This window comes from Poecilia mexicana, unplaced genomic scaffold, assembly GCF_051168715.1.
Source record: "Poecilia mexicana isolate PSO_F unplaced genomic scaffold, ASM5116871v1 scaffold_4, whole genome shotgun sequence".
Lineage (NCBI taxonomy): Eukaryota > Metazoa > Chordata > Actinopteri > Cyprinodontiformes > Poeciliidae > Poecilia > Poecilia mexicana.
In genome coordinates this window covers 25,706,322-25,725,768 of record NW_028263373.1, presented here as the reverse complement: position 1 = coordinate 25,725,768, position 19,447 = coordinate 25,706,322, and the positions used below count along the sequence as shown (strand labels likewise).

At 39.2% G+C, this 19,447-nt stretch overlaps 1 protein-coding gene across 2 annotated transcripts in view; it reads right to left on the bottom strand.

The window, feature by feature from the left end:
* Positions 1-229: 229 nt before the first annotated feature.
* Positions 230-19,447, bottom strand: part of tgfbr3 (transforming growth factor, beta receptor III) — an 81,530-nt gene continuing 62,312 nt past the window's right edge. For both annotated transcript variants that reach the window (XM_014980026.2, XM_014980021.2), the window contains exons 11-17: positions 18,191-18,304; positions 17,244-17,426; positions 15,293-15,592; positions 13,836-13,950; positions 9,217-9,243; positions 9,009-9,116; positions 230-4,919 (exon numbers count right to left, since the gene is read on the bottom strand). In XM_014980026.2, the coding sequence (XP_014835512.2) occupies positions 4,801-4,919; positions 9,009-9,116; positions 9,217-9,243; positions 13,836-13,950; positions 15,293-15,592; positions 17,244-17,426; positions 18,191-18,304 (966 nt within the window). In that variant the 3' untranslated portion in view covers positions 230-4,800. The remainder of the gene's footprint in view (positions 4,920-9,008; positions 9,117-9,216; positions 9,244-13,835; positions 13,951-15,292; positions 15,593-17,243; positions 17,427-18,190; positions 18,305-19,447) is intronic.

Below are 19,447 nucleotides of genomic sequence, written 5' to 3'. Positions count from 1 at the left end.
TAAGTGTGGAGCCCCTTACTTACATCTAACCCTTACATCTACACCCTCCAACCCTCCTGGTCTGTATCATGTTATGAGCTCACCAGAGACGAGTCATGACTTCACGGCCACAGAGCCGAACCTAACACTTCATCACCACTGATCAGAGTTCTAAACCAACTCCATATACAGTAGGGGAGTGTGTGTCCATGATCAACACAGGAAATCATCAAACAGACAGGAGTCTCACTGTAATTATTGTAAAATATTTATTGGTCATAATGGGAGTACAGGGGTCATGCATATTTACAGCATATAAAAGGTTTTATGAACACAAAGAAAGTCAAATGATCAACTTAAACGTACAAAGGCTCACAAAAGAAGGGTTATCATAACGTTAATGTTTTCTGTCAGATTCATTTAAAATGACAAAGTGTGATTTAAAAAAAAAAGAATCATGATCGAGCTTTAAATCTTAAACGGCTGCTTAACCTATAGCACTTCCAGACATACAGGCATACAAGCTCAACATTCAAAAAACATATGAGGTAGTCAGATCAAATAATAATAAAAAAATACAATCAATAGATCCATGGATTTGTGCTCTAATTACCGTGTCCTCCTTATATGTTGGCAAAGATGAGTAAAAAACATTAAACTGAACACAGTTTTTATTGCAGGATAATTCAACACTGTAAAATTTCTTAAAGACAATAATCCAATCTTTAATTTGATATAAAAATACCACATTGAGGAAAAATGTTTTCATTGAATCAGTTTGGACACATTCATTGATATATTAAAGTGAGTGTAGCTTAAGCTTTTTGATCATTTGTGCTTTACGTTACTAATTTTTATTTTTTTTTTTCAATTTTATTACTTAAAGTGCAGAAAGAAAAAGAGAAACTTTCTCTTCCAAGTTCAACGAATCTCTGCCAGACAAATTGGCAAAAGCAAAGGAGGTGGTTGAGTAGAACCACTGTTACAGAGGAATATTGTCTCTGCTGCCTGGAATTTGAGCAGTTAGCATGTCATGATGGCCATGAGACTGTCGTACAGTAACAGTCTTCAGTCAGAGGCGTCTATAGATTGAACAACGCTACTGCAGATTCTAACTGCAAAACAGCAGGAACAAATCTGAAGACACTTAAATGAATAAAGACAGCATTTATGTTCCCTTGAGGACAGACACATTGTTTTGGAAAGACAAAACAACATGCCATTTTGGTTCTGTGTGAAGATCATCAATAAAATAGTTACGAGCTTAAGCTTACAGACGATGGACTATAGACAACGTATCTTTAAAAATCTGCAACAAAATTATGCTACTGAAATAAAAAATCAATTTAATGCTTTTTTGCTCATCTTTACCAAAAGTTGATTATTGATGATGGGAGGCTGTGGCTTAATATGATGCAGAATCATTTTGTACAAACTGCGCATGACCCAAAGGTTACGAACCAGAGCTGGTTTCATGTTTTACTACATGCTACTTTGGAGATGGGATGCTATGAAGCGTCTAAAAGCTTCAGCTTTAAAATGAACGTCGTGTCTAAACAGCATAGCTTAATACAGTTGGAGTTGTGAGTCCTGTTCTTAGTTTTAAACAGCTGGATGGGGTGTACAACATCAGCAATGCCTGCACAGATTATTAAAGTTTCACACAGAACAACAAACGTGAAATGTGTCTAGAAATTTGTTAAGAAAAGGCGTCTCCTACCGACAACTTTATAGTACAATTATTTACTAAATTGCATCTTATTCGATAGCGTGCAACACTTTTATGTATGCTTTACAAAGAATTTCCCAAACCATATGTTATATGAGCAAATCCACAATTCACAGTACTTCCACACACACATCACAATAAAAATTCTGTCGTAAATACATTCCAAAATATAATCTTATACACAAATATATTTATTTATAGCATCTGTAGAAAGCTGTACATAAGTTTACACTGAGAAAGGAGAAGAAAAAACAAACAGATACAAAGCATTGTGTCCCCACTGCTGCTTCAGGGAAACATCTCTTCTTCTATCCCACTCTAGGCCCCTGCTTGTCCCCCTACACACACTCTTGACACTCACACACACACACACCCACGCACACGCGCGCACACACGCACACACTCACACACACACACCTACACACACACACACACACACACGCACACGCACGCACGCACACACACACACACACACACACACACACACACACACGCACACACACACACACACACACACACACACACACACACACAGAAAACATTCATATTCTTGTAAAGCGGTGGAGAGCTTACAATGTTGAAGAAAATATATGTGAAACAAAGAACTTTGGCCACAGCTTATACAACACACTGAGTGCCAAGATTTACACAAAACCAAGTGGGATAAGGAACTCCAAACACTGGCCGTCTGGTGTCTGCAAACCATGGAAGAATGCCTCATGTTTTGTCTGATAAAGATTACAAACAGGGAGCGCTACTCCTTTTTATCATCTGACGCCTTTCTATTCCTGTGACAATGTGCTGCATGCTGAAAGGACAGACAGCAAGACCTCAGCTAGCGCATGCTAACCATGATCGCTGGGTTGTTCTTTAAATATGGCCGTCGTTAATGCTATCAGTCAGTCAGTCAACACTGTGGATGAGATTCCTCAGGATATAAAAGAAGGAACTGGCACAGATGAAGCAGAAAAGAGAAGTTTGCAGATGTGCTTCCCTTAAAACACATTTGCCTATTTACAATTATTCACATAAAAATACAAATCAACAGTCTGGAGCAGAAGTTTGCATACAGTCACCATTAGCATGAATGTTGCCTTAATTGGGTCTGATAATATAAAATAATTGATCTGAACCTTTTTTTCCACCATGGACTGATTTATAAAACACTACATGCTCAAATATGCAGAATCCTCCCAGCAGGTTGTTAATACAAAGATCTCCCTGCTGGCAAACATTTCTCCAAGGATTCGTGGCGATGTATATTTGAGACTGTTGCGTAGTTCATAGTTGAGGTTGTTTAAGATTTTAACAGTCATCAAAAAATATAGTTGAAATACATAATTTCAATCCCCAAATTATAAGGAAATTCATTTCAATAAGCGTATGAAAACTTCTGACCAGAACTGTACACCAACACTTCAGGAGATATAAAGAGAGACAGCTGAGAAGAAGACTGAGACCTCTCTTGTGTCTGAAGGATAGTAATGCAAACAAGAGAATGACTTGGCTTACAAAGTAATGGCTGGAGTGAGTGGAAGATGTAATGTGAAATACTGAGTTTAAAACATTTTCAAAGGACTTTAAACCACACATGATAACTTAAGGTACTTAAAGGATCACATTGGAATGTATGTCAATGACCTGATATATATATATATATATATGCAAAAATTGAGAGACCAATAAACAATGATCAGTTTCTCCGATTTTACTCTTTATAGGTATGTTTGAGTAAAATTAACATTGTTCTTTTATTCTATGAACTACTGACATCTCTCTGAAATTCCAAGCAAATACTTAGTATTTATTGGCAGAAAATGAGAAATGGTCAAAATAATGACAGAAGATGGTGTGGTTCAAAACATGCAAAGAAAACAAGTTCATATTCATTTAGAAACAATAATACTGATGTTTTAACTCAGGAAGAGTTCAGAATCAATATCTGTTGGAATAACCAGGAAGTTTTCAATGTCATTCAGTGCTTTGGTCTCTTAATTTTTTCCAGAACTGTATAAATAAATTTATTTTTTATCCATTTATGTTGTGATTGAAGATGATGATTATGATAAAATGCTATATCCCATTTACCATGTATGCCAGCCTGAGCACAATTCTCTGGCAGGGGCAACATCTTTCAAGTGGCCCTCCCCTTGGGGGCGCCACTTATTTCTCTATATAAATTGCATGTTATTTTTTAATAAATTGTCTTGAGAGACTACATGTATTGTGAGTAACCTGAACTGAATTAAAACGCCAGGTCAGATTTTGAGGATTTCTTCCAACATACACCAAATGTTTCTAGCTAAATAAAACTGACTGATTGATCCAATTTGATCAATCCAATGATTGATTGACTCCATGAAGCCAGGCCAATCACACACAGACACAAAACAAGTATCAGTCTTTTCCTTTAACTTCAGCAAATTAGTATGCTTTAACTCTGAAAATGTGGTCATTTTAAACTTGCACCTATTGAGCCGCTCTAATGTACTACTATATCTACTGTTTACACTTTAATCCAAAATAAAGAAAAGTCTTCTTTTTTCTAAAATATGGAGGTCTACCTGCAGATCTTTCACATTGTTCTTTCACATTTGCTGGTGCTTGTTCTCTCATACATTCAACACCTCTGTTGTCTCTCTTCGTCAGGATGATAACAGATCAGTTCATACTGCACTTTTGTCCTCTTTCTAATAGTGGTTGTGTTGTTCCTGTGCTACTTTCTAGGTTGTGTGTGTTAAAGTAATGTGTTTACGGTCCAGCCATCAACATATCACTTCCTAACCTCTGCTAATCTTGCCATGTTCAATCACCGATGGAGCAAAGCGACTGAATTCAAACCATTTCAGGACGAAGCAAAAAAGGCTTAACTGTGATCAGAAGAGCAGCATTTGGATTTGAAAAAAAAAAAAAAGCCCATCTAAACAGAACTTTCTTTCTTTCTTTCTTGTGCTGAGACGCGTCTCAGAATCACTGCAGCACATTTGTCAGTGTTTTTTTTTTTTTTTGTTTTCTGCGTCACACTTTAGAAGACCAACGAACCGGTTTGGGTGAAGGCGCTGTGGCCAGTGCGTTCGGGGAGGCGTCCCGAGCTACGCCGTGCTGCTGCTGGAGCACGGCGTGCTCTGCGTGCTGCCTATGCTGTGGGCCGCGCTGCTGTTCTCCGAGACGGGCTGCGGCTTCTGAACGGGCTGCGCTCTGGCGTTCCCACCTGGATGCGGGGCAGGAGAGGGGTGAGGTGGGGATGGGGAGGTCGGACCAGAGAAAATGGGACTGGATTTAAAATCGGCCAAAAACATGACAAACTGATCTGGCTGAAAATACAAAATGGTCAATGTATGGAGCTTATTGCTTGACATTTCACATAGTTTCAATTTTTTATTGTCCTTTGAGATCTATCTTTCATAGGCAAAGGAAAACATATAGAGAACAAAGCATAAAGAGAACAAAGTGTAAAGGAATCCAAGGCGAACCCTGGCCAGCAGGATGAGAAACAGGACGTCCCTAAAGATGTCCCCTGAAAGGTCCAGAGTCAAATGGTCACATCTTTTAGGAACAGGTTTTGAAAGAAATGTTTTGCTCTTCACATGACTTTGTGCCTTTAGCTATCTGGAACTAATTAGCCTTTATTCAGGACAAAGCAGGAGAAACAGCACAGGAACCGGTTACTGTCATCCAAGCATCTGGGTTATTGTTCTTTGTCTAAAAAAGCATTTCCTATCATAAACTAACTCGCTCCAAAGCTTAAATTACTTATTTTGTCTGTTTACAAAAGACATCTCCATCAGACATTGCTTAATGGAAAAACATGTCAATTTCAAAAAAACAAGGTTTTTGCTAAAGAGTTAGGATGATATGGTTTTTCAGCTTTATCGCAACATTTTTTTCACATCATATGAGTCACGTGATCAACAGCTGGATGTTACTACTGGCGAAAATGATGAAGACGACAACAGGAAGCAGTAGGAGCGTGACAGTTTGTTTTTGGTTTTTTGGACTTTGCACAGCTGGCTCCACCAGAGCTCTCACAGCATCACAATTAAAAACACTGTGTCATTAGAACATGTTCAATCCACAGCTCTTCTGTAAAGGAGACTACAATTTCAACAAAACGTTTTGCGGGGCTTGTTGCTTCTATGCCTGAATAAGATGCCTACGTCTCCTCTGATTGGCTGATAGATGCATGCTAGCAGCACCATAGCTGAATTGTGAATATATCTCATGTACCTGCTTCTATCTGTTGTCTACATGATTTTCAACAACTTATCGCATGACCAAACCTGTGAAATTTATTTAATTTCTTATTTAACAGAAACACCGCAATTGTGAAATTGTGTCCTTTCAACATCAGCAGAATAGCAACAAAGATTTGAGCACATTTGTAATGGCATGCAGCCTTGTGGGAGCGAGTGCCTCTGTATATGACAGCTGTATGTACCTATGGGTGAAATGGAAGCTCTCTCCTGCTGTCAGGCCCCAAAGCTCTGCTAATGATTAGCAGGAGAGGGCTGGGTGCCAGCAGACCTTCACTCACAGGACTGACCAGAGCCCCGCAAAAACAAAGGGATTCACCTCAGCTGTTGGAGGAAACTAGAATTCCCATGTCTGATATTATCTCTATAGATGGGAAAGATAAAGGCACATTCTTTTTGTTACAAGAGCACTTTGTGCGTGCATAAAAACCCCTAAGTGCAGCGCTTGCAACAGATGTCTGCTCAGGGACATTTGGCCTTTACTCTTTAGGTGTAGAAATTATTTCTATAAAGATAAGAAAGCCCCCAGTGCCTGTGCAGGATAAAACCAAGAAACAAAGAAGCCTATAGCTGCAGTATGTAACTTTAATAAAAAATAGTTTTTTTCCATATTTGTTAAAACTGTCACTATGACCCAGCTGTATAATATGAGGGAGATAATATGTGGAAAGAAAAATGAAGCTCTTCTGCCTCCTCCCTGTGGTCCTACTGTCATCTGCAGTAGGTTGGTTGTTTCTGACTTTTAGTCAGAAACAACCAATCAGAGCCAGGAGGAGGGTCTTATTGCTGTCAATCACCTTATGTTGCCCTTACTGTTTGAGTTCTTTTGACCTTCTAATCGTGTCAATCTAAAAATTACTGTGTTCCAGGCCTTAGAATACAACCAAATGTGTACCTAAAATTAAGTCAAATGTCTCAAATCAACCTATTGGAAGTTTCTAAAGCTATGACATCATCATTTGAGCTTTTCCTCAATGTCTAAAGAGATTAATCTGATTCTAAAGACAATAAGAAATACATCCCTGACATATTCTCTCATTATTGTGGCATTTCGCAAACAGAAAATGAGTAATTCTAGCTGACCTAGCAAAGGAAGTTTGGTCTGATTTAACATCAGACAGTGAGAAAAAATGTTGCATATGTCTCTTATTCGGTGTATGTAAACTTCTGGTGTCAACTATAACTCCACAATCCATTGCATTAGGATGCAATCTTTACACAGGATTAGACAGCTGAAAAGGTTGCAACAAAAACAAAAACAACCTTAAAAAATGTGACGAGTTGATTTTGGAATCTTACTGTAACTTTAGGAAGTTTTTGTTTGATATCTTGTCTGTTTATCTGTTGCTTGGATCACATTGTTCCACACTGAAAATTGTATCAAGTATTTTTCTTTAGTTTTAGCATTTTGACAGCCCTAAGCTTTATCATGACGTGTAAATCTTCTCTATAACACATACTATGAATTTCTCTCAAAACAGTGAAACTATTAAAAGTTTTTAGCTGTGCTGATTTTAGACCAACTAAACAGAGGAGGATTTCATTTTTCCACAGAATAAGAAAGTTTAGGCCTGGCTCACTGTAAACTGCACATGTTGTCATAATGAGCAAAATTCCAGATATTATGATGGTATGTGGCTTCTTTTTAAAGCAGCTAAGTTTCTATTTTGCTGAACAGAGACTGTTCAGTAATTGTCATGTATTCATAAATGACATGACCATCATGACCATCAGTAAATAAAAGAGGGGAGAAATGACTTTTAAAGGCATCTCTGAATGCTGCTGGAACAAATCCAAAGTGTTTCCATGCCTCATCACTATGAACGCTGGTTGAAAATACACTCAGAACGTGATATTTTTGGTTGTTGTTTAGGGGATCTACGTTCTTGGGGTTAACTGCAAACATTGCCATATAAGGTCATCTGTAGCTGATACAGTTAACACTCCCATCCAAAAGTGGTCTATTTTCATAACATCAACAGAAATGTGCCTTTAACTCTGAGTCTTTTCATATCATCTATCTTTAAACCTGCTGTGTGTGTGTGTGTGTGTGTGTGTGTGTGTGTGTGTGTGTGTGTGTGTGTGTGTGTGTGTGTGTGCATGTGTTTGTGTGTGTGTGTGTGCATTTGTTTGTGTGTGTGTGTGTGTGTGTGTGTGTGTGTGTGTGTGTGTGTGTGTGTGTGTGTGTGTGCGTGTGTGTGTGTGTGTTGACTTTTTATCTGGAATATACTATCTCTGGAAAAGCAGATCTGTTGTGTTCTTTTGTTGGTCACTCACTTGTAAATATATAAAGCAGAAAAGATGACTGTTCCTATAGAAAAGCCAAGAGAAATATTTGGAGAATGATAAGGGGGCTCAGCTTGGTACAGGGGATGGTTACTGTGGCAACAAATCCTCCTCAGAAATGTAAAGGGAGTATGATGACTACGAGAGTTCTTTAACTGTAATCCCTCTGATAGCGGTTTGGATCTGGCCAACTAATGCAGTCATTTCACACTAAGCGAGCTCTTTCCAGAACGCACATGCAAACTTCCAAACAGTTTTACTGAAGAACCGCCACATTCCTGCAGGTCAGTGGCCCAGTGGATCAGCACTGAGACACGGAGTTCTATGCAGTGCTGAACTCGGTGGGCTTCCTCTCAGGGGTCGGCCAGGGTCAGCGGGCTGGGGACGATGGGGAAAGTCTTGGCATCTAATAGACAGATTGTGTGTCTCTTCCTGTGAGCGCCCACTAAACCCAGCGAGGGGGATTTCCAGCTTGTCTCCAGCCATTGTGCTGTGAACATTTGCTGACCGCCTGCGGCCCCCCGAAAACATTCAAAGGGAGGAAAGAGGGGAGCTCTTACTGCTGACCAACAGGATATATTTACAGTGAAGGAGTCAATATGTTATTGTGAGGCGCCCTCTATCAGCTACAGGATGTTTGGTCATCGCTGCGGCATGCTGGGACATTCCTCTGCTTCTTATCTTTTTTCATTAAAGAGTCGAGGTGGGTGGGGTGGGGTCGGGTTGGGTGGGGGTGGCGGGGCGGTAGGTGAGGGACCTACCTGTGTGTGTGTAGATAAACCACAGGGCCCCAGTCAGCAGAACCCCAATAACAAAGGCGGCGAAGGCGATCAACACCACCGTGGTGGTGTCCAAGAGAAACATCTCAGCTGGAACATGAAACAGTTTATTTAGTTAACACTCAGTCACATGGAAATAATGGAAACACAGGAAAAAATAAAAACAAAAAAAGTTTGCTTTTTTTTTTACCTTCTTCATGTTTTTTTGGAGGATAATCTGCAAAAGAACACATCGACAATGAAAACTTAAAAACATGCTTCCTCACATTGATACAACTGCACAGTATTAACCTAAAACTATGAAGATATAAAATGTAACATGAGTCAGTAAGTCTGTTTCCATCACAACTATTTACAATAGTTGTGAAATTTGAGATTGTAAAACTAAATTTGCTGAATGGAAACACGGCAATTCTGAAAAGAACTCTTGTTTTTCTATTAAAAAGTTTTTGCACCGGGATGAGGTGTTTTTTTTAAGTAAAACTTTACCAAAACAACTACAAGCAAGAATGGCAATTCACATTGAATAAATAGCATTGCCAGACAAAATATCAGAGATGAAGTGGGTTTTTTGTCATATCAAAAAATTAGCTTTTTTTTCTCGCAAATCTGCAAAGAAAACACTTTTTTCGCATCACACCAGTCACATGGTCAACAATCGGATGTTGCTACTGGCGCAAACCATGAAGAAAAGATGACAGAAAGTAATAAGAGGATGATGGTGCTGCATGATTTTTAATGACTCATTGTGTGAACAAACTTATTCATGTATGATTTTAATTGTGTTTCTTATTTAATGGAAACGCCACAATTGCGACATTGTTTCTTTTTCAACGTTAGCAGAATAACAACTGTTCTGTGCACGCTTACAATGGAAACATGGCTACTGTGTCAGCCACATGCCACAGAAACAGCAGATTACAGATACTCTCTAGTGCTGATAAGCAATCCACTGAAGAATTCGATGCAGAAACCTGAAGCAGAACAAATCTCGAGAGCACATCTACGTATGAGGTGAGAGTGTCCCCTCACAGATGGACCTGTTGACTCCGCTAGGTTCTGCTTAGCCATTTGTTGAAAACCCATCTGGAAGCCTTTCAAAAGTGAAATTAGCTGTAATGATGTCTTAACTAACAAAACAAAGGCGCTTGTGTGCTGCAGAGAGGCAGAGCTGGTAGGTGGCCAGCTCTCCTTCACAATGGCTGCTATTCCTGGAAGGAGCATTCGGCTCACATAATGGATGGTGACAGGTCATCTGAGAAGAGTTTAATAACAGAGGAGATGACTGCCACCCCATCCCTTTCCTCGCAGCACTCCATGTTATCTGACCTAGGAGACTTGCTATGCTAAGAATGCTCAGGAAGGCCGGTAACACTTGCAGCAAACTGAGGATGACATAACAGGAAGAGGCTGTCTTAAATTTCAAATTTGTCACTGCACTGGAAAAGATTATCACTTTGTGTTGGATCTAACATTTTTGTCAGTAGATTTAATTTAAAAGTCATGGTTTTGTCCTAATTGATTTCGTTTATCCTTAAATTGTGGTCCAGACGGCAGGGGGGCCATGAATGGCCTCCACTTTGAACGTTTATTTCTATAATTTCTGGGCCAGTTTATTGCCCATCAAAATTTATCATGACACGCCTAATGGCAGCATCATTCTGTGGGGATGCTTTTCTTTAGCAAGGACAGATTGCAAAAGAATTGATCGTGGAGTGGAGGTTCACCTTTTAGCAGGACAACGACCCAACAAATACAGCCAGAGCTTCAGAGGCATTAGACTGGCTTACTTATCTAACTTATAGTTTCAGTTGTATTTACTTAATTTTGTTTGTTAATGAACAAACTATGTCATTATTCATACTAAAACAATTTTTTTAGTTGCAGTCATACAATTGATGGAGCATATTTAAGGAATTTGACTGGTTTCCAATTCACTCAATATTTTTTTATTTAAATTTGTAGCACCAAACCTTTTAAGAACACATTAGTTTTAATTTTTAGAGTGGACCCTGCAGGTGCAATGGCAGAAACTAAAAAGTTTTAAACTAAAAACTAACAAACTTAAAAAAGTATTGACTCAGAAAGCCTGAATATGAATGCACAGGAAACTTTCCAAACTTTTCCTGCCAAAGTGCTTAAAAACTTTATCCTTTAACTTTCAACGTGTGCAACGACAACATGTGAAACTATTGAGGCGTCATGGATACTTCTGCAGAGCACTGTTATAAAGCTGAGAACCCACTAAGCCTTCTCACACAGTGTCCTGATGCATGTTGTGGATAACCATGCTGGACGTCTTCCCGGCCGGCCGTGTTTGCTGCTTTAACAGAATCAGATATGATCAGATATGAGAGTGTGGTCAGCGTTAGAACAGCACTGGTATCTCAGCAAACGTCATTTGTTTGTTAGAGCTCCTGCCACGGAGAGAGCGCCTTCCCGCAAAACGACTTACTTTGGTTGAACCCTGAACTTTCCTCAACCTCTGAAGACACGACCACAGAGGTCACACCACCAAGACTCCCTGACATAGATGGTTCCAGATTAGACGCAGCTGAATTTCACAATCATTACAGAAAAAACCTGCTCCATAAAGCTGCCAGCGCTACAAAGAACATTACCATAAAACATAACTTCACACTATCTGTCTTCTTCACCCTAATCCAGCTGTTAACATGCTGTGGAATAATTCTGGATTTAAGCAGTGAAATACAAATTAAGTCTTAACATTTGTTTCATATTATTTTATGGTAATTCTGTCAATATAGTAGTCAATTTGACTTTTGGAGGTTTAATAGAGCAGTCAAAAATGGAATAGGCTTTAAGTTGAGGTGTTATTGCTCATATTTCTATCAGAAATCTGTCACTTACAGAGATAAATCACAACAACAGATAGCAGAACGTATCTCAGTTCTACAGTTTTATGTGAGATAGGATATAATTTTTTTAAAAATGTCCATCTTCAGGTTTTAATATTTTAGTAAATTTATATGGAACATCATAGAAAAAAATACATATAGTAGATACATTCCAAAAATGACAGTAAATCTACAAACAAAATGGCTGCAAAGGATTTTGTTGCACTGTTGCAACAGCTCTGTTATAATTAAGAACTCACCCTGACTAACTGAAGAGTTGTGGTGGGTAAAACCTCAATGAGCGATAATAATGTTGGAGAGAGGAGTGGGTCAAAACTCTTCATCAAGACTGATAAGATGATACAAAGTATGATTTATTTAAGTTAGTTCTTCATTTTTTCCACACAGTGCCTCTTCATTTTGGCTTAGCTGTTTTTATTTTACATAAAGTCACAATATTGTATATGATATGTCTGTTGCCTGGGACTACATTTAAATAAATCTACAACACACTGATAATTACTGATGCTGTAAAGAAGTAAATCTAACTTTCACCAGAGGGATTTGAGGTCATTTTCTTCTTCTCGTTTCTTTCCTCTCTCCATGAAAACATTTGGTTTGCCATCACAGCACAGAGGATCTGTTTGCATTAGAAAACATGGCGTTTGGAACAGAATCCATCTGCAGTGTTTACAGTGGGTTTGTTTGCTTAGTGTATTTCTACGAAAACTGAGCCCTCTCCATGTTAGTGAGCAGCGCAAACTAAGTAGATGAAGTCAATGATAACTGAGACTTCAAACTGATTACATGTTTGCCCAGTTCTAAGATCCAAAGTATAATGAGAACCATTTCTGCCCCGAATTATCCCAAACAACTCTGACTCAGGATATTTTTTAAAGCTGAGATCCATTACATTATTATTTTAGAGTTCCAGAAACACCAACATAGTACATCAGGAACATGCAACAGCGTGGAAAAGCTTTGATATTTTACAGCCAATTTCTCTTTTTTTAATGGATGTTAACATAGTGAGACAATCCTCCATAATAATCCCACCCAGTTGACCACCCCTTAGGGATCAGGGCAGTGCTGTGCTGCCGAGTTCACAGAAACAATAATCTGATTTTATCCACAACAGCTCTAAATTGGCTAAAATCTGCCAAGATGACATACAGTTCTGCCTAATGGAAATGATGCAAGCAATTTCATATCATGAGTGAACAATGATGAGTCATTCTCACTGCAGTTCTCATGTAATCGAAGAAGGGATGCTGATTTAGAAATCCCCAACAATGCACCGGAGAACACCTCATGGCATCAATCCATCTGAGCTTAGGTCATAAATGCAACAATCTAATTACAGTTAAGTCATGAACCCACCTCCCACAAGCGCCTGCCTTGCTAAGCCATGACTCGTAAGGCGCTGCGAGTGGATGGATGAGCGAATGCGCAGGCCGTGACCAAGGGGCCTTCAGTCTTTGGCTGGCTTCCCAACGTCAACGAGAAGACCACTAGCCCCCGTTTCTCCCCCCGTTCTGGTGGAAAAGGGAGGCCGCAGAGAAGGGCCAAAGTGAAAACAACTGGTGCTCAGTGCCGCATGACTCCTGTTTTTCCACATTTTCCTCTTCTTGGTCTGATCCAGGAGGCCAGAACCGGAGCTCACTCCTCTTTGCTGAAGTCAACTCTGTGGTAGGATGCATTCACTGCCAAAAGCCCGCGCTTGCGTACAGCCGTCAGCGTAACCCGAGGCACGTGCACAGCTGTCACGTGTGTATACAGGGTTACATGTAAGCCACGCATACACACGCTTCGGAGGTAATGATTACCAGATGTGTATAGTATAATGTGGATTGATCTAACCTTTCTATGGCACCTCTAGAATGAGTGTTTGCCTCTGTCTAGCTGTTTTATCTTGTAACACCTTTGGTAATTGTGTCTTCATCACACTAACCTTGAGACTCACTGTTATCAACCACAGCGATCGGCTTCGTCAGAGACCTTTTGTTGCTCATCAATACGAACATTGTCTCTCCCGTCAGAGAAGAACAGTTTCTGAGGTCCGGGCACTGTACAGACAAAATGAGAAGATAAAAGACATTTGCGAAAGCTAAATTTACAACGCATGTGGATTCTTGACCTTACATAAAAACATAGAACATAAGTGGAAGACAGAGCTTGCAAGAGAAAGTATTATCTTAACCACTTTTTCCCAACCTTGAATGAATAGTATGTGAAAGTGCTGCCAAGTTGCACAAACAATATTTTTTTTTCAATCTGGAAGTTGCTACTTTGAGGAAAGAACTCATTTACTATATATTTTCAGGAAACTGCACCGATTGCAGTTTCCTGTCCTATCACTGATCTTTATAAAACTGACCTGCTGATAACTATGTTGGAAAAACATGGCAACAGTGGCTGTATTTGAGTAGCGGTAGGTAAAATTAGTAGATAACATCTGTTTGTCATGTAGATATCAGCCAATCAAAGATTTCCCAAAATTAAGGAAATGGAGATTGATTTATTGGTGAACCCCTATTATTTTCATTATTACAGTGGTGTTAAAGATGAAATCAGTAGATGGACAATTATATAAGGATCTATTTAAAAGAGAACTGTATTTTTACTATGTTCATTAAGGCTGTGAAAGAGCAAAGGAGGCTAAACACTTTGTAGCAAAGTATCTTTTGTCCTTCTGTCCTTGGGCTACAAGTCCAAAATAATGGCTGTGTGGCTGGACACCACACAGCACAATCGAACCCAATCGAACTGTTATACCTAGGATTTCTGCCGGCTAATGTGTGGTCTCAGGTTTTGAAAATGCGCCGACAACTCGTGTCGTGTGCGCTGGACATTACACTAAGGAAATGAGGAAGGGAGGGTGAGTGGAGAGCACCAGAGTTGAGCCTTTTTTTCATTCAGTGTCATCAAGAGAAAGAAAAAAAGGCAGGAAGAGACGATAAAGCCGATAATTAAAATGAGGTCGATAGGTTTAATTTATCTTGCGATTAATTGATTTATCGTTTATCGCGACAGGCCTACTTCTAAGTTTGCTGGATTTGGAAATGTGGGTTGCCTTTTGGTAGTATTGGAAAGGCAGAATAATGGAGATTGCTGTTTTAGATATGTTTGCTGCACCAACTGCTAATACATGGTCCTAAAGATACTTTCAAACCTCTGCTTTGTTTTTTAAAAAGAAGTTGGAATCAGTCAAAATCAGTATCATAGGCAACATAGGCAGTAAAAACTGCCTATGTCTTTGATACCTGACATGTTTCCAGCTGAGTTGATCTAACGTAAAATAGTCAATGGTAATATGAATAAACAAACTACTAATTCTGCATGGCTCTAGGGAGAACAACTCATCAGACATGAGCAGAAACAAAGGTCATGAGAGGATTTCATGCATACCTGTGGCAGTTCCTGGTACCTCTGAGAATTCTCTGAGCACAGAGACATCTCACAGTGAAGAAAAACAAGTGTTTTGTTCAACATTTTGGAGTTGAAGGTGAAGCTAAAAGATTTCCCCTTCTTTCCAGAAGAAGACAAGAAGTGCCCCTGAGAGTTCTGGGTCCACTTAAGTGAGTTATCCTTGGTACAGAATGTCTCAATAAGGCTGTAGTCAGAGGACTCTGAGGGGCTGGAGCTGGGGGAGATGAAGCATGAGGTGATGGTGAGCCCAATGTCAGGGTTTGATGCTGTTGTCGTGATCTGGAGCACATAAGAGACAAAAGAAAAAAGGTTGTGAGCCAAATATACACATATATTAATATAATCTACTCATTGCTCTTTGTTGTTAGAAGCATCTTCAAGAAATAATCTTAATGAACTTGTTAAAAACACCTGTTTACAGAACTGAGTAAAAATGGAATGTAGCTTTGACTTGTGTCATGGTTATCTGCACACAGATTGTGGAAAGAAAATTTGTCTTGCACTTTGTTTTCAGAGTAGTATCATTTTACATCCATGCATTCATTCATTTTCTTACACCCTTATCCTATTGGGGTCGGGAGGGGTGCTGGTGCCTATCTCTAGCTGTCAACGGGCGAGAGGCGGGGTCTCAGGGCAACACAGAGACAGACAGGACAAACAACCATGCACACACACACTCACACCTGAGGAGAATTTAGAGAGACCAATTAATCTAACAGTCATATTTTTGGACTGTGGGAGGAAGCCAGAGTACCCAGAGAGAACCTGTGCGTGCACAGGGAGAACATGCAAACTCCATGCATAAACACCCCGGGCCGGGAATCGAACCCAGGACCTTCTTGCTGCAACAGTGTTATCAACTGCTCCTCTGTGCAGCCCCATTTTACATCCAATTCCATGGTATTCTCTTCTGTATTACTGACGTAAAAGATTATACACGATTGGAAAATTTGTTTTTTGAACTAATAAGAGTACCGATTTTGATCATGAACAATTGGCTTATTCTCACTTTGTCCCTCCATAAATGGAAGTTTCACATGACAATTATATATGATTTAAAATGCTTACTGATGCTAAACCAAAAATCTAGAGGGTGTTTTTTATCTGCACATTTACACTTTACACATTTAGGTAGATCTTTTTTGTCAGAACATTAGCAACTGTTTGTGCTTGTTAGCACACAAAATGGGAATGCTTTCCAGCAATAATTTGTGAACGCTACTATATTTATGGAGGTGATTACTGACAGTGATGTTAAGTTTTTTTGTTTCTTTATTTTACTTAGTTGCTTTAAGTTTTTGTGAATGTAGAATATCTTTGCACTACATCATGTTTTCGCATTCTTCTGAAGTTGCTTTGCCAGATGTTAATTTTTTTTTTTTTTTTATGCCATGAAATCTAAAAGTATTTACCATAACTGCATTGGATTTCCACAGTGGGTAACACTGTTACTTTGTGGTTATTACTGAAGTTAACTGTGTGGAGTTTCTGGCCTTTGCCTGAGGTCAGGTCTCAGCACAGTGTGAGCTCTAGAGGAAGGTTAAGCCATAGCATAGACAGGCAACACTTTGTCCTCTCCGCCAGTGAAGAGTCTCCTGCTGACAGCATCATAAATCACTTTTTCAAAGGACTTTTGGACCATGAGCTTTCACCATAAATGAGGACCAAAATTACTGCTTCTAATCAAATATGTTAAGCTAGACAGACAGGATAGCAACACATGCAGAGAGGGAATTAAATGAATGTGGGGCGCTCAAAGTAAGCTGAGCATCTTGGCCCCAACACAACAAAACAGAATCATGCATTGTTGATGCCACTCACAGAGATCAAAGAGAGCCTACAGTAAGGTCACACAGCATGTTTCACTCAAAAAGTGATTAAATTTTAAGAAAAAAAAAATAAACAGTGGGATATGAATGCAAAACATTACCTGCACAACCACTTCCATTTGGTCAGAAACTTTGAAGATGCGCTGTTGCAGAGGATTGTTGAAAAACTGAGTCTTGTACAGCTCCATCTCAAAACTTATGCTGTTGACTGGCTGTCCTGGAATTGCCCCAAAATCAGGTTTAGGATTTGGGACTTCCTTGGATTTTCTATATGTGCAGTTGAACTAGAAAAAGAACAAAATACAAAAAAATAACAATTAGGAAGGACCAGATGTTAAACTGCATCAATGTTTGTATTTGTTAGAGAACAGATTAATGAAGGTCAAAAAACACAGGAGACAGGTTAGGGAGAATGTGGTGGAGAAATTGTTTTACACAGCCTGTAAACATGGCTGTGGGGGATTCAGTTGACACAGTAAATATAGGCTGTCCATCTCCTAAATCTGGCCTTTATGGAGGAGTAATAAAAAAACAGTTTGAAAGAAAACTGTAAGACAGTCAATAAGGCAAGCAGTCAAATGAGACTAACCCTGAACTTTTTGGCCGATGAAAAAAACAGAATAAATGGCAGAAAACTAACACTGTACTTCAACCTGAACACCCCACACTCACTGCTAAACATTGGGGTGGAAGCATCAGCTTGTAAGGATGCTTTAATCAGCAGGGAAATTGAAACTGGTAAGAGTTGTTGGAAGAGGTATGAGATAACACAAGCAATGGCAAGGAATTCAGAAATGGATTGATGAGATAAAGGAAAATATATTTGTTAAGTTTTGGAGACATTTCAAAATGGAAAAGTCAGGTCAGGGTTATTCATGGATATCATGGAAAGATGGGGAGTCTGCTGTGGTCAAGTAAGTTTTACAGCCACCAAGGGGTTCTGAGACATAAAATTTCCTCCAACTGTCCACTCAAATATTCTTTGACATTTCAGTCTGATTGCAGCTGCTGAGGAGAACAGCTCTCGTAGAAAAATGCTCAGACTTACGTTTATCAAAGGAGCTGGTGGATTTGGTGTCCTCCCTTCAACTTCTCCAAGTCTGGGGAACCAGGTGGAGATTGGATCATCATCACCCTGAGCCTCTTCGGAAATCACTGTCACCTGTAGTCCGCCGAGAAAACGATTACTTTACATTCACAAAAACTATTTTCAGACCTGACGAGCACCATTCTGTGAAAGTTGCCTAATTTTAGCAAATATTTCAGCACTTTGGATAGGACTCAGCTTAATATTACTTTGTAAATTGTAAAAATTTAGGAAGCACGATAGGTGCAGACTTAAAGGAGAACACAAAACATATTTACAGTATCTCAGAGAAAGAGGTCACAGATAAAGCATGCTGCTCTAAAAGCATGCGATTTAATGATGAGAAAACAAAATTGGTCATACAAATGAGGCTGTTTTGATGTCTGGACCAAATATTTGCTGACCCAGCATTGGAGCCATCAAAGAATTAAGTCAACACACAACAGAAGATACAATTACTATAACTGATTATCTCTGATATGTGGGGACCCCGGCAATGAAAATGAATGTCTTTTGAGCACAAGTCAGAGATGGCCCCAGCGCTAATGCACTGACACAAAGGATGACCTTGGACAAACGCCCAGGTTTTCAATCTGTGACAGAAGAAAGTGTTGTTCCAAATTTCCCCTCACAAAAAGATTTCAAAAGGCCAGAGAGGAAGTGATTCATCCTGACTTGTTAGAACAAATGCGCTGAATGAATGCATTCCCATATAATGATGATAACTAGGAATGTCAGACGTGAACAATGATTAAAAAAAATAAAAAGTTCAACATTATATAAAACTTTAAAGTAATCATATTCTACTTCCAAAATGTGAAGTATTATCCCTCCTCAGTTGTTTGTATAATGTGTTTAGATGAACCGTTTGTAGAGTCTCGACATGAGCAGTTCTTATCAAGTCACATTAGGGAGCATAGCTCTTCAAAATCTAGATACACAGCTATCTAATCTGTTTAGTTACAAATTTATATGATTACGTCATTTACTAGATGGATAAAGTAAACATTGTGCTCCCTAGTAAGCAACAGTGGATTTTGGCACCACTGCTGCTCATCACATGGCTCTCACCAAGCAGATGTAACAACCAATCCTTGCTCATCAAATGAAAAAAAAAAAGCTTGTTATATTAAGGCTCCTAACAAATCACAACAGTATGTGCTATTTGTTATTTAAAGAGAAGGCAACAAAATTCACCAGGGATATGCTGATCCACTT